Source organism: Chrysemys picta, chromosome 8 (genome assembly GCF_011386835.1).
Source record: "Chrysemys picta bellii isolate R12L10 chromosome 8, ASM1138683v2, whole genome shotgun sequence".
Lineage (NCBI taxonomy): Eukaryota > Metazoa > Chordata > Testudines > Emydidae > Chrysemys > Chrysemys picta.
The window spans coordinates 75,712,495-75,726,901 of record NC_088798.1 but is presented as its reverse complement, the minus strand read 5'-3'; the positions used below and the strand labels follow the sequence as shown (position 1 = coordinate 75,726,901).

The following is a 14,407-nucleotide window of genomic DNA, read 5'->3' as shown; positions in this document are numbered from 1 at the left end:
GCCCATCTGTGCCCTCAGGCTGGGCTGGAGGGGGAGTTTGGGGTCTGCTGAGTCACTGTTGTGCCGAGTGCTCAGGACTTGACGTGGTGCCAAAGAAGCTGTGCTGTGTTAAAACCGATGCCCATGCAGCTAGAGGCTGCGATGGACACAGCTGATACCAACTAAACAAGCACATAAAGAAATGGGCCCGATCCTGCTAAAAGTTGCCTGAGCTTCACTGCGGCGCTGCCTGCGCATGGGAGCTCTGCTGCACACATCTCTTTGCAGCATCAGGGACTGTGTTTTTTGCAGCTGCAGGAAATGCAGCACGGAGTGCGTGAGTGACTCGCCCAGGCTCGCAGAGCGAGTCTGGGGCAGAGCTGCGAGCAGAACCCAGGAGTCCTAGCATCCAGTCCTCTGCCCTAACCACTTGATGACACAGGCAGCAAGGAGTCGTGGCGCCAGCCTGCAGGCCTCCTGGGCATGCCAGGTAGGACTGGTGGGCAAACGCTTCCCCCAGTCACACTGATGGAAAGGTGGCGTACAGCGTCACATAGGCATTGCCAGCATGGACCAGCCCTGCAGTCCAGCCACTCCACTGCCAGCAGCAGATGCTTCAGAAGAAGGTGCAAGAATCTCCCTAGTGGAAAATTATGGAATAACCTGTCCCTGGGGCAAGTTTTCCCCGACCGTTAGTGCCTGGCTCGTGCTAAAGTCTGGGGCTGAGAGCCTCTAGCAATGCTTTCTGCAATCGTGTGTACCTGTGAATGTCCCCGGCCAAATGACCAGAGAGCGTACCTCTGACAACTAAGGGATGTTGCTGGGGGTGGGGAGCAGGGAGAGGGACTGGCCTCCAGAAGTTCCAGTCACTGACGAGAGGAGGCAATCAGTGCTGGCCAGCGCTGGAACGTCACCGAGGGAGCCGTCTACCTAACGTGTTGTTCAACGTTTATTACACACGAAAAACGGCTAAAAGAACTTTGACATTACAGCGTCCTGCCCTCAGCAATTAGGAAGTTACCCAAGCCTGATCCCTTCTGCTCCTGGCCCCTCCCACCTACCCTTGTCCCAGACCCAATCTTCTTCCCAGCCCCCTCAGTTTGTAGTCCTAATCCCAGTCTCCCCTTCACCTCTCCCCCCTTGGCTCTGTGTGCCACTCCCAGATACCCTCTGCCTCGGCCCAACCTCCTAATCCGAGGTCCCACCTCAGCTCCATAGCCTGGGTCCCCATCCTACCTCCTTCAGCTCCTCTTCCCAGCCACTCCACCGGCTCTTTTTCCCAGTCTCCCCCCATCCCTCTGGCCCCTTGCCCCAGTCTCACCACCTTTCTTCTCCTCTCTGCCTGGGCACCAGCCAGGGGCATAGACACCAAGGAGACAGGCTCTCAGCTCTCACTTCCAGTCAGGGCTGGCTCCAGGCACCAGCCAACCAAGCATGTGCTTGGGGCGGCGCCTGGAGGGGGGCGGCGCGGCGGGGCGCTCCGGCCCGAGAGCGGGGCCATGACTGGGCTCGCCGCCCTCCCCGCGGCGCTCTGGCCACTGGGGAGAGCGGAGCCGCAGCGAGCTCGCTGCCCTCCCCCCGGTGCTCCGGCCAGTCGGGGAGAGCGGGACCCCGGCCGGGCTCGCCGCCCTCCCCCCCGGCGCTCCGGCCGGTCGGGGAGAGCTGCGGCGGGCTTGCCACCCTCCCCTCAGCGCTCTGGCCGCCGGGGGCTCGCCGCCCTCCCCCTGGCGCTCTGGCCGCCGGGGAGAGCGGAGAGCCCCGGCCGGGCTCACCGCCCTCCCCCCGGTGCTCTGGCCAGATAGTGCCATTGTGCAGTAGCCTCTTGTTCAGCACAAAGGGTGATTTCATGTCACCATCATTGGGGTGGGGAGAGCTAGGAGCCCAAAAGTGCTACTGAAGGTGACCTTTTATAAACAGCCTAGAAGAGTTAAGAGCTGAGGCAGCATGGCTCTCACAAGCTTTCAAAGTGGTATGATTGCTTTGTTCAATTCCCGTTCGCCTCTCCAGGATGAATAACATCACACAGAGTGCAGAGGAAGAATGAACGTGGGAGTGGGACAGATTTGGGCTTGGGACATACAGCCTGTTACATCAAAAGGACCCAGCTGGCTCAGCACTCAATCCTTGATCCCCAGCGTTTGATTTCTGAACTCAGTGCCAGAAAAAGGGAGAGCATTTTAGAATCTGCCCCTTTTCATCGCAAGCCGCTTTGTTCAGCTCTCATGCTGGAGGAACACGAAATACTTGCCCATAAAGATCTCTCCATTGCCCCATCCTTGCTGCATTAGTAGGAGGACAGACCGTCTGTAACTGGGTCAGGTTCTTCTTCTGTAATTATATGTGTGAGCTCATCACAGCTGGCCATCTGTGAGCGCCTGCTTATGTATTAAATAGTCATCAATGTTCCTTTCTCCGGGGTGTTTCAGCAAAGGCTCTCATGACATCTTACAGACATTAATAAAGAAATCCTCACAGTGCTCCAGGAGGTAAGGCAGGGACACGCATGCCACTCAACAGAATCCCCTTTGGAGTGGACGTGATAGTTGTTAACAGCATCCACAACACCACAAAGCAGTTTTAGGAATAATGAGCCAGAACCTTGGCTACGGCATTGCTCCCTTCCTGTCCGGGGCGCTACACAGTTGGAGATTTGGCCCCCCAAGACTTCAGGTAGCAGACAGGAATTAATCAAGGGGAAAGTTGGCCAGGACACTGTTTGTACAGACCGCACATCACATAAGCATGTGCTTAAGACCTAAGGCCCAGCTCCTCAAAGGTACTGGGGAGCCCAAAGCCCTTTGAGCATGTGGGGCTACATCCTTTTCTGAACTGGGCCTGAAGGGCTGGTCTATGCGGGACATTATTGTGCAGCAAGCCGGGGTGTGACTCTCCAGTGCACCAGCCTGCCGTGCAGTAACATCCCGTCCGGACACTGCTACAGAGCACTGTGCCATAGACTCACACCCTGGCTTGCTGCAGAGTAACATCCCATGTAGACACACCAGAGTGCCGCAGGATTGTAGTGAGCACAAGGGACCAGGCTTTGGGGTTTATATTTCTTCTGAAGGAAAGCAGCACAGTGCCCTCTACCCTCCTGCTGCTGCTTTGGTGACTAAGGGTACGTCCACACTGCAAAGTAAACCCATGCTTGAGCCTGGGTTCAAGCCTAATCCCCCTTGAGTCTACACTGCAATTGCACTAATCCAGGGCTCAGACTCAGGGTGCCAGGACCCTGCAGGGCTGGAGGTCCGTGCTTGAGTTAAACTGGGACCTAGGGTCCAAGCTCTATTGCTTTGAAGTGTATACACTGCTCCACTTGACGCTGGTCCCAAGAGTCAGCTGGAAGTATCCCACAATTCCATGAGACAACTTCCTCAGTCCTCTCTAGCCCAACAATCAGGGGCGGCTCTAGCTTTTTTGCCGCCCCAAGCACAGCAGGCAGGCTGCCTTTGGCGGCATGCCTGCGGGAGGTCCCCAGTCCCGCGGATTCGGCAGCATGCCTGCGGGAGGTCCACCGGTCCCGTGGCTTCGGTGTACTCGCCGCCGAATTGCCACCGAATCCGCGGGACCGGCGGACCTCCCACAGGCATGCTGCTGAAGGCTGCCTGACTGCCGCTGTCGCAGGGACCGGCAGGGCACCCCCTGCAGCTTGCCGCCCCAGGCACGCGCTTGGAGCGCTGGTGCCTGGAGCCTCCACTGCCAACAATCTGCAATGCACATTATTGATAACAAAAGCTCCTTCCCACTCTGTGAATGACAGCTGCTCAGGTCAGCATTAACCCATTTTCTGCTGAGCACTGATCGGCAAGGACACTACAGAGAGCCTCTGGGCTTTGCAATGGAGAGTGAAGCCATCAAACCTTTTGCAAAGGGAGCTGCTTCAAACCACCTGTAACGTGCAGGGTGGGCAGTAAAGTTTTCCCACAGTGCATCATGGTCCTAGGATGAGAAAGGCCATATTTTCGGGGGAGAGCAAGAATGCTAGGGACTCTGGGATATGGTTATTTTGACTCCGGTCTGTGCTCTGCAGTGTGGAGGACAAAGCCCTAGATTCGAGCATAGGTTTAAAATGTCTTAATGTAGGGTTAAAATACAGTGTAGCTGCTTAAGCCCCGGGTTCGCTAATGTGGGTCAGCTGACGCGAAGCCCGCTAAGCCTGGGCTCATGTTGCAGTGGAGACATAGGTGAGGGAAGCGCTCTGTGCACTGACTCACCTGCATGGCCAAGCCTGTCTGCTGTGAACTCTGCAGAATGCCCTTTGCAGCCACGTGTGTTAGACTCAGGGCCCTCTGCACGTAGCCTGTCAGAGAAAGAGGGTGACATTATTGTGCTCTAGATACCCCAGGGTAATGGTGGAGTAACATCACTGAAGTCACTTGTGTAAAAGGAGTGGCTGTAGCCCAGTGTGTTCATGGGAAATACAACCACAGTGTGGCAGGGCTGTTTGAACACTCGGACTCTCCCAGTTCTGTGCTGCGCGTGTGCAGCCCCCTCAACAGTGGAAAGACCGCTCAGCTGTCCGGTGTTTGGGTCCAATATTGCCTCCATTAATTTGGGTTCAGAGCCCACTGGTTCCACCCCATGTGACAAACAGCTGAATTTAGCCCAGACCAGAAACAGCCAATTAGCCTCAGGATTTCTTTATAGGCTGAGCTCTGGCAGGAACTGCAGTGAAGCAGTGTAGGGTATGTCTACACTACAGCAGCAGAACTACAGAGCTGTAGATGTGCCCCGGTAGCGTCATAGTATAAATGCATCCTACATGGACAGATGTTTTTTTTCTGTCAATATAATCTACTTCTCGGAGCGATGGTAGCTCGGTTGCTAGAAGAATTCTTCTCTCAACTTCCTATATCAACAGTGGGGGTGAGCTCGCCCTAACCACATCGCACAAGGTATAACATTTTTCACAGCCTGAGCAATGTAGCTAGGTTGATCTAATTTTCAGCTGTAGACCATTCCTTAAGGCTTATGCCATAGTCCTGTTTGAGATGGGATCAGCAAGGCAAGGCCATGGTATAATAAGAAGCCTCCCTGTGTGGTTAGTCATGTGCTTATCCTAATCGGGCTAGAGTAGGAGGCAGGATGAGGGGGCACTGCCTTAAGAAAGTGCTTTGTCCCATGAGAACTCTGCCCTCGGATACGTGCGTAACCCTCATGGGGCTGGACCTTGCTCTCAGTGAGCCTAGCGCACAGCAAAGGAGTCATTCCGGATTTACACAGGGGATGCGCTCAGACGCTGCTTCCTCAGTAGGAGATTCACACTTGCCACTGATGGCCAAACTGTCTCCCCCAGGGAAATGAGACTGCTCTGGAACTATCACCCATGGGAAAAACAGAAGTAAAATGTCTACTTCCCTCAGCTTTACTTCCCTCAACCATGATCAACTGACCATGTTGCCAACTACCCACTGCACATGACACATCCCTCAGGGGCTCTTCAGCCATCACCTATGGAGCACCCTGGGTTTCATCTTACTTGAGCTACCAGGACTCCAGCGTAGCCTGGTCTGGTACGTCAGCAGATGTACTGTCCCTCGACCTCCAAAGTGTCCCACTATAGCTCAAGAGCAGATGGGGGGGGGGGAAGGGGAGAGAGCTTACAAGCTCCCTGACTATGACTAAGGCAGTAGAGGTAAGAGAAAGGGAGACGTTTCTCCATGCGTGGCGCCTCTCAGTTTCCTGAGTGTTCGCCATTCCCCTCCCCACCCCATCTCCACACTTCAGGGGGGTGTCGCTGCTCAGAGGCGGTGCCCCCTGGCTGTGCCTGGCAGGAGAGCAGGCACCTGCAGGGTGGAGTTTGTCTTTTCCTTGTTCTGCTCTTCTCCCGCTTCACCCATCTCATCACCTCCCACGGCTGCTCCCTCTCTAGCTCACCCCTCCCAGCTCCTCTCAGTTCTTCTCCCCACCTTTCCGCCCCCAGCTGCCCCAAATCAAACAATGCAGGGGCCCCTCTGGCTTCGCCACATTGCTATCCCATGCAGCCTGCCACTCCCTCTCTCGACTGCTCCTCATACATCCCCTCTAATCCCACGGGCTTCCACAGGGACTGTGGGGCCTCGGGCAGCCAAAAACACAAGGCTCAGGAAAGAGAGGAGGGGGAGGGGAGTTTGGAGAGCTGGGTTTAAAGGGGGGTGAGAAGGAAAAGGGGAGCGCTCCAGGCCAGTGCAGCACAATGGAAAGCATGAGGGTGGCAGGGGACAAAGGCACAGCCATGGGAGGCAGGAGCTTAGAGAATGGAGGGTGCAGGGCCCTGAGCGTCATCAAGCTTGAGTGTGATGCAGAAGCAACTGGAAGGCTGGGGTGATGGGGGCAGGAGGCTGCCGGGAACTGTGCTTCAGGAGCAATGCGGGGAAAGGCTCACCCAGAGCGTTATGCACCCCTGGCCAAGCCTTTGGGGCTGAATGGATGCAGCCCAGCTTCTCCTGCCCTCCTACCACAGACTGTTTTAAAGCAACAGGCACCCCTCCAGCATCTGTCCACTTTAGAGGGGAAACTTTAGGGTGTCTCCCTGCTGGGGGGGGGAGGGAGAGGGAGGGAGGAGAGTCAGAGTCCCATCCTGCCCTCCACCCACTGCATCCTGGGTACCTGCAAGTCTGGGAGCAGGAATGCAGTGCTGAGAGTCCCCATTGAGTCCAATGGGCCAAGAAGGAAATTTACCCGCAGTTCTTGAACCATTGAGGAGTCCCATCCTCCCCTTGAGAAGGGGCGTGGTGCAGAGATGCCACGTTCAAGACTTCAGCCAGCAAGGGACACACAGGACTGAGCTCAGATCATGAAAGATCAGTAAAGGGGAAGCTGATCTCGAGGTATTTAGTTTAAAACCATTTATTTGAAGTCACTTTGGTCTGTACATGCATCCCGTCAGCCTTCTGGGGTCTAACAGTATTTACCAAGCTTTGCGAGATTGTCCCTGCCATTATCTTGGTGGGTATGGGGGGTCAGACAGGGGAAGCTGTGAGACACAAACAGCACTGGCTTGGAAGGGGCAGAACATGGCTAGGCAATGGGAGTATTTCCCTATAAGCCTTCAGCCCACATCAGCAGTGACCAAGAAACAGCCAGTATTGCAACCCAGGGCCTGCTCTGAGCAGAGACCCAGCTGAGGTGGTGGCTTTGTGAAGCACACAAATGCTTAGAGGACAAGAGGAAGCCCATCTAATTAATTTCACTTGTACCAGGCTCCAGAGGTGAAAGGCCACCGCATTAAACCACACCTGCAGTGGCCTGAGTCTGTATCTGCACTCAGGTTTGGCCTGGGCACTCACCTGTCATGACAGAGGGGTAGCTGGGCCAAATTTGAGTTAGTGGTGGCAACACAAACCCCATGTGCCAGGTCGCACTGCCTGGAATGGGGAGTTAGGCCTAGCCCCACAGGACAGGAGCCACCAACGAAGGATGAGTGCAGGGTGGGTTCGCTTTCCAACCCCCTCCCTGACCTCTCCCCTGCCACGGGGGCCTCCCCTCTGCACCAGGCCAGGAAAAGTATGTTTGTGTAGGCCAGGGCCCACTCATGGGTTAATGTGGCAACCCATCTACAACCTTCCTGAGATAGTGATAGGATATTGCTATTGGCCTTGTTGGCCACTGCAGTAATGGTGGGCACTAGAATCTTTACAGTGGTTGCGTATCAAGGGGATACATGGATTGTAGTGTAATGTTTAATATAGCCACTTTAAACCCTTCTTCTGTTTCTTTTCCAGCACTTGCGCTATGTAACTTTCCTGTTGTTTCTGTATTTTTAAGTCTGACACTTGAGTCCTGAAGAAAAAAAAAAAAATCATCAGAAAGTTGCACTGGCAAGCGTCACGCTGCTAATTTATCACCAATTCTCCTGGTCGCTTTCTGGGCAGGTTAATCAGGGATCTTCTAAGCAATTACTAAGGAAATGGCCGCATTAACAAGGAAGCTTTGGTAACCCAGAGCTAAAGGCTGCCCCGGTGGTAGCACTCAGGAGTTTTTTGCTACTCTGTAGCCAGGTGTGTTAGCAAACGAGGGTTACACTGATTTCACTCCTTGGCATTAGCAACATAATTCTCCTGTTCCTGGCAATCAGTGTGAGGTTGGTAAATCAGACTCCAGGTGTGAAAGGTGCAGGGAAGACCCATTGCTCAGCCAAGAGGCGGCTCAGGCCTGGTACACACTTAAAAGTTATGTCTGCATTGCTACATTGTCCAGGGGTGTGAAAAACCCACCCCCTGAGCGACACAGCTATGCTGACAAAACCCCCAGTGTGGACACAGCTGCATTGGTGGAAGAGGCTTCTGTTGATGTAGCCAACGTCATTCGGGAAGGTGGTGTTCCTACACCAACAGAAACCCTGTGTGCAGATGTAGGCTGTGTCTAGGCTAGGGGGGTGATGCCAGCATGGGCCCCATGCTGTAGATACACCCGAAGAAGAATTCAGTGCTTTTTATTAGAGAGAATTTCGTGCAGATGAAAGGTGCAAGGCCGGCAGCCACAGAGAGGGTTCATTCTCCATTTATCCACAGAGCAGGTACAACACTAGCACAGAATGCAAACATCCCCCGATTAATATGCCTACCCCCTGATCTGGAGGGACAGTCCAGAGGGGAAGTCTCCATGGACAACTCAGTCCTTGGCTGCTCTACTGAGACAGCTAGCAATGGGGCCAATTAATGGGTTTCATAATGGAGACACCCATTCCCAGCCACTGGGATCCGCCTGCGTGACAGATGCCTTGGCCCTTGTGCCATGCTGCCCTGGTTGCAATCAGCAGAGGCACTTGAGTTAGTTCTCTCTCACTTTACACATTGGGGGTTGGCAGGATGTTTTCTGTGAGGAGCCCTCAACTTTGGAACCTACTCCCCTCCCACCTGCTCTGAAACAGCACCGGCCTGCTGACCTTCCAGGCATGCTGCAAGAGCCGGAAGGGGACTGACAGAGGCAAAGGGTCAGTGTGGAGGCAGATGGCTTGTAGTTGGAGTGAATTTAATGTGATTACTTTTGAAGTGACATCAAAGGCAGCTAGAGAGCCAGATGGGTAGATTGTTAAAACACTGAAACAGACAAAATAGACCCCGTATTCCCACTGAGGTCAGCGTCAAACTCCCACTGGCTGCAGCGTGAGGCCGATAACCATCTAAGGAGGTAATACTCACTTGAGTGTTTGCTTCTGCTTGGTGATGAACTGCTGCAGCTCCTTAATTTCATTCTCTTTGTCATTCAGAAGATCCTCCTGTTTCATGATATGGCTCTCGATTTCTACCAAAAAAAAAAAATGTGGAGGGGGGAGTTGAGGCTTAAAACTCACTTGAGATGCAGCTAATCTTCGGTGCATTTCTATTCCCTCTGGTATCAACATGGCAGCTGGATTTTTTTTTGGCCTTTGTTTTAAGGATTTCTTATAGTATCAGCTACAAACAGTGATACTGAAAACGTGGGGAAAATGTTCCAACACCCCCCAAAATGGAGATTAGCTCTGCAGCAGGTGCTGTTGAAATGCTGACAGTGACATTTAGCTACAGTCAGTTCTGGATTGGTTTCACATTATTGTGCATCTGATCATAAACACAAACGGTCTGCAATGCCGGCATGAGTCCTAACCGGGGCAGCTGAGGTGAGAGGACAGCTTGTTAAACAGAAATACACCAAAAATAAAGGTTCTTGGGTCTAGCCCCTTCCATCTGAAGACTTCAGAACGCTGCACGGATGTCTGCAGGCTTCACAACACCCCTGTGAGGCAGGTATGTATCACTAGCAATATAAGAACAGGAGTACTTGTGGCACCTTAGAGACTAACAAATTTATTAGCGCATAAGCTTTCGTGGACTACAGCCCACTTCTTCGGATGCAGTCCACGAAAGCTTATGTGCTAATAAATTTGTTAGTCTCTAAGGTGCCACAAGTACTCCTGTTCTTTTTGCGGATACAGACTAACACGGCTGCTACTCTGAAACTAGCAATATAGTACACCTAGAAATATTGAGGCACAGAGAGGTTAAAGGGCTAATCCTGTGAAATGTGGAGTACCCCCTGAATGCCCTCAGCTCCCATTGACTTCAGCTGAAGGCACTGGGCACCTCCCAGGAGACGTCTGGCACATCCCAGGATCAGCCCCAAGTGACTTGCCCGATCACATGCTATATCTGTGGCAAAGATAGGCATAGGGGGATCTGGACCTTCATCTCCAAGTCATGCTTCCTGAAGCTAAACAGTAAGGTGTTTTCATTACAGATGAGGGGAAGAGACTGAGTGGAACAAAGCGTTGCCCTGTTAAATGTTTTACTGCTCAAGCCCTGAATTGGGCCACGCACGACTGATTGCCTGGCCTGGGATTTGAGCCTAATGCCTTGGGAGCATCTTAACCTGATTTGGGAGGAAAACCTGACCAAAAAAAGAAGTGGGTAGATATTTAAAATGTGCCGTCTGCTTGTGGAGAAAGCCAGCTCTCCTTAGCAGTCAAGTAGGCCCACTCCGAGCCTTTGCTCAATGACTCAGAGAAGCACGATTCCCTCTCTGCTCCTCCTTTTCTCCAGGAGGGGCCCCTATCTGCACCAGCCCTGTTAAATGTTTTACTGCTCAAGCCCTGAATTGGGCCACGCACGACTGATTGCCTGGCCTGGGATTTGAGCCTAATGCCTTGGGAGCATCTTAACCTGATTTGGGAGGAAAACCTGACCAAAAAAAGAAGTGGGTAGATATTTAAAATGTGCCGTCTGCTTGTGGAGAAAGCCAGCTCTCCTTAGCAGTCAAGTAGGCCCACTCCGAGCCTTTGCTCAATGACTCAGAGAAGCACGATTCCCTCTCTGCTCCTCCTTTTCTCCAGGAGGGGCCCCTATCTGCACCAGGCCTTTCCCAGCTGCAGAGTCCTTCCCTCCTGCACCAGCTCAGCTGATATACTAATAGGAGAGTGGAACCACGCCTCCACCAACTCCCTGCACTGCTTCATGCCCACCCACGTAGGTGCCCGGGAATAGTGACTGCATGGATCGTGCTCCCCCATCCCCTGCACCTGGATCTACGGTCCAGAGAGACCCAGTGGCGGGTGGCATGTGTGTCTGTTTGTCTTGGTGGGAGTACGATATTAAGTCACATCACACTTCCTAATTAAAGTAAATCCTGGTTACTGGCGTTTTGTTTCTAAGCTGGTAGAGCAATGCATAACAGACTTCAGCCTCTGGTAAACTTACCATTGCATTTGCTTATTAGCTTGTCTTTTTTGGTGGATTCTCTTAGCGCTTTGCTCTTAACATTGGAAAGTCTATAATAGAAGCAACAAAAATAAAGGCAAGTGACGTGAGTGTCAGTGTAATTTTAAATGCTGAAGAACCTTCCCATTTGCAAGGGCTGATCTTCCTTCTGCACCCACATGGCCATGCAACCCGCTTAGGCAGCTCTGAACATTTCAGCCACCACGGCATTTGGAGATCTCATTCCCTGATGTGCACTCGCATGGCAGCTAGTCTGCTTAGCCTCTGTTTGCCAGAAGCTGGGAATGGGTGACAGGGGATGGATCACTTGATGATACCTGTTCTGTTCATTCCCTCTGAAGCACCTGGCATTGGCCACTGTCGGAAGACAGGATACTGGGCTAGATGGACCTTTGGTCTGACCCAGTGTGGCCGTTCTTATGTACTCAGGCATCCAAATGACACTGGTTGGGACTACATATTTAAGCCCCGATCCAGGAAAAGTGATCCACTTGGGCAGGCCTGTAAGACCAGGCAAAGGTCCAGAGGCTTCAAAATGATCCCTACACACAAATCACTTTACAGGGCAGGGGCCTTAGGCAAAAGTGCCCTTTAAAAAACACTGCTGAACCTCTCCAATCACAAAGCAATACATTTTAGAGGCAACCTAAAGAGCCTTATCTTCCAAACCCTAAATTCCAGGCCTCACATTGCTGAACTTGGCTCCAAATTCATCAAAGCATTTAATCGTGAGCTTAAAATTAAGCAAATGCTTAAGTCCCATTTAAGTCAACTGAATTTAAATACATAGTTAAATATAGTCAACAAGGGAGTTTGTTGTGATGAAGCTGATTTTATTACTTGTATTATTGTAATGGCCAGTTGCCCCAGTCACTGTCCAGGGAGGGCCCCATTGTGCTAGGGGCTGTACAATCAGAACAAAAAATGATTGCTATGGTTGCTAATAACTTTTGGCTCCAATTCAGCAAAGCAGTTTAGTACGTGCTTAACTATTTTCCGATCTCTAATTCAATTAAATTCAGGTAAACACACTTTGCTCCCACATAAGAACGGAGTCCCTAATTAAGTACAACGCTGTCATATCCAGCTTGGTTACTAACGAGACAAAATACTTGCTGCCTGTTTTCAAATATTAAAACACAAATTCCCCCTCCCCAACTTACGCTTTTTCAAAGACTTGTTTCTCTCTTTCAAGCTGCTTGGACAAAACCTCAATCTCCCCGAGCGCAAACTGCAGCTTCTCAGCTTCCTTGGCAAGCAGGGTTTTGGTCTTTGAGTGCTCTTCCTCTTCTTTCTGTAATACACACAGCGTCCCTATGTTCTCTGCCAGCCCCAGACCAAGCCAGAGTGTAAATCACAGACTTATAGAAATGTGGGGCTTGAGAGGTCAAGTCAAGCCCCCTGCGCTGAGGCAGGACCGAGTAAACCTAGGCCAGCCCTGACAGGTGTCTATCCAACCTGTTCTTAAAAACCTCCAATGAGGGGGATCCCTTGGAAGCCTGTTCCAGAGCTTAACTACCCTTGAGTTAACCCTTAACTACCCTTAAAGTTTTTCCTAATAACTAACCTAAATCTCCCTTGCTGCAGATTAAGCCCATTACTTCTTGTCCTAACTTCAGTGGACATGGAGAACCATTGATCACTGTCCTCTTTCTAACAGCCCTTAGGATATTTGAAGACTATTATCAGGTCCCCCCTCAAAATCTAACGTGTGTTGATCATTTACAGTTCCAGAGACGTTTCACTTCAGAAGTTGCCAAAGCACTTTACGACCAGTCTAATCATTTTGCTCACTAATGAAAGGCAGTCATGGCTAGGATGGAAGGTGGTAGCTGATTAACAGTGCACAGCAAAATTACAAAGCAAGTTAGGACAGGATGTGTTAAAAAAAATGACTATAGCCAGTTGAAACTGCAAGGGAGTTGAAGGAGGCAGAATGCAAATCCCTACAATGTCCAGGCCACCGGCGCTAACACCCAAACTCTAAGGAAACGTGTCACTGGATCTTTAATGACCACAAGTGGACAAGTCCACCATTTTGTCTTCTCCAAAAGACAAAACCTTTGGCAGGACAGTGCCCCTAGCATCACTAAGGAATATTAATTCAATATCTACTCAGAGAGATGAGTGCCACTTACTGAATTATCCAGCCACACAATTCTTTAAATGTAAATAGTGAAAGATCTTGACTGGCCAATTTCATCCTTCTGCTTACAAGCTCTTAAGTAATCAGGCGTTTATTAGTTACATCTTTCCTGGTGAACTTCAATCAAAGTATGGAAAATCCATTAATTACACAATATATGTGGGCTACCTCACTAGCTAAGGACCTGGGTGTCCCGCTCCACTTGCTCCTACCATACACAACTTACCATTCAGGCTAAGAGGCTCTCAAACACGCTAACAACTGAACACGTTTTTTCCATTGTTAGCTCAGTGATGGAGAGGATCTATCTGGCTCCCACTCATCCATGACATCTAAGCATGCACTCTGCTGTGATCTCCCAGTTACCATGGAGCTGGCATGGAAGAGGCCAACATGTCGCAGATTTTTTGGTATATTTGATACTTTGGAAAAGTGCATTTAAAATTGACTATTATTTTATACCTATTGGAATTGAAATTATTTTTTAAAATGAAGAAAATGGATGTGTCATTTTAATCACCTTTAAGCAACATCCTAAGCTTCATCTTCAACCAGGCATCACATAACAGATCAACTGCTCACAGCTCCAAAGTAAACAGGGCTATTTTCTGTTCTGTTTTTCACAGGTTCTTATACGGCACTCCTCATGGTAGCATCTGAGCACTATCCAGTAGTAGTAATGCACAGCTCACATGTTTTGTTTGCTCTCTCATCCTTGCCCACTGGGAGAGTTTTTTCTTTTTTTAAAATATACCTGTTGCTATGTATTTATATTAAAGAAGGCAAGGTCAAAGAAATGAGCCTTGCACTTGGAATGGAAGGTGGTGAGGTTTGTGATAGTTCTTAGTTCCTGAGGGGAAGAAGGGGGGTCATTGACCAGCTCCCAAGCACTTCCACTGGCTGAACAGATGTGTCTCCTCTTCCCGCCCCCGATCCATGCTCCATGGGCCTCCTAGTACCGTTACCCTGTATAACCTCAGGAGCCACAAAAAGTTAAAATGTCAAACATCTAAGCAAGCTCCAGGGCACTGACCTGGTTCTTTAGACAGCTCACCACATACGGCTCAAGCAAGTACAGCACCACTGAAAACAAAATAGCTAGACACAC

General features: G+C 50.9%; 1 protein-coding gene across 5 annotated transcripts in view; it reads right to left on the bottom strand.

Moving 5' to 3' along the window:
- Nucleotides 1–14,407, bottom strand: part of SPATA24 (spermatogenesis associated 24) — a 32,413-nt gene that overhangs the window by 16,525 nt on the left and 1,481 nt on the right. For 3 of the 5 annotated variants that reach the window (XM_065555874.1, XM_065555875.1, XM_065555876.1), the window contains exons 3-6: nucleotides 12,317–12,447; nucleotides 11,133–11,203; nucleotides 9,102–9,204; nucleotides 4,194–4,279 (exon numbers count right to left, since the gene is read on the bottom strand). In XM_065555874.1, coding sequence (XP_065411946.1) covers nucleotides 4,194–4,279; nucleotides 9,102–9,204; nucleotides 11,133–11,203; nucleotides 12,317–12,447 — 391 coding nt within the window. Of the gene's footprint in view, nucleotides 1–4,193; nucleotides 4,280–6,791; nucleotides 7,741–9,101; nucleotides 9,205–11,132; nucleotides 11,204–12,316; nucleotides 12,448–14,407 lie in introns of those variants that run through there. The other 2 variants (XM_008170403.3, XM_065555877.1) reach the window with 1 other exon arrangement.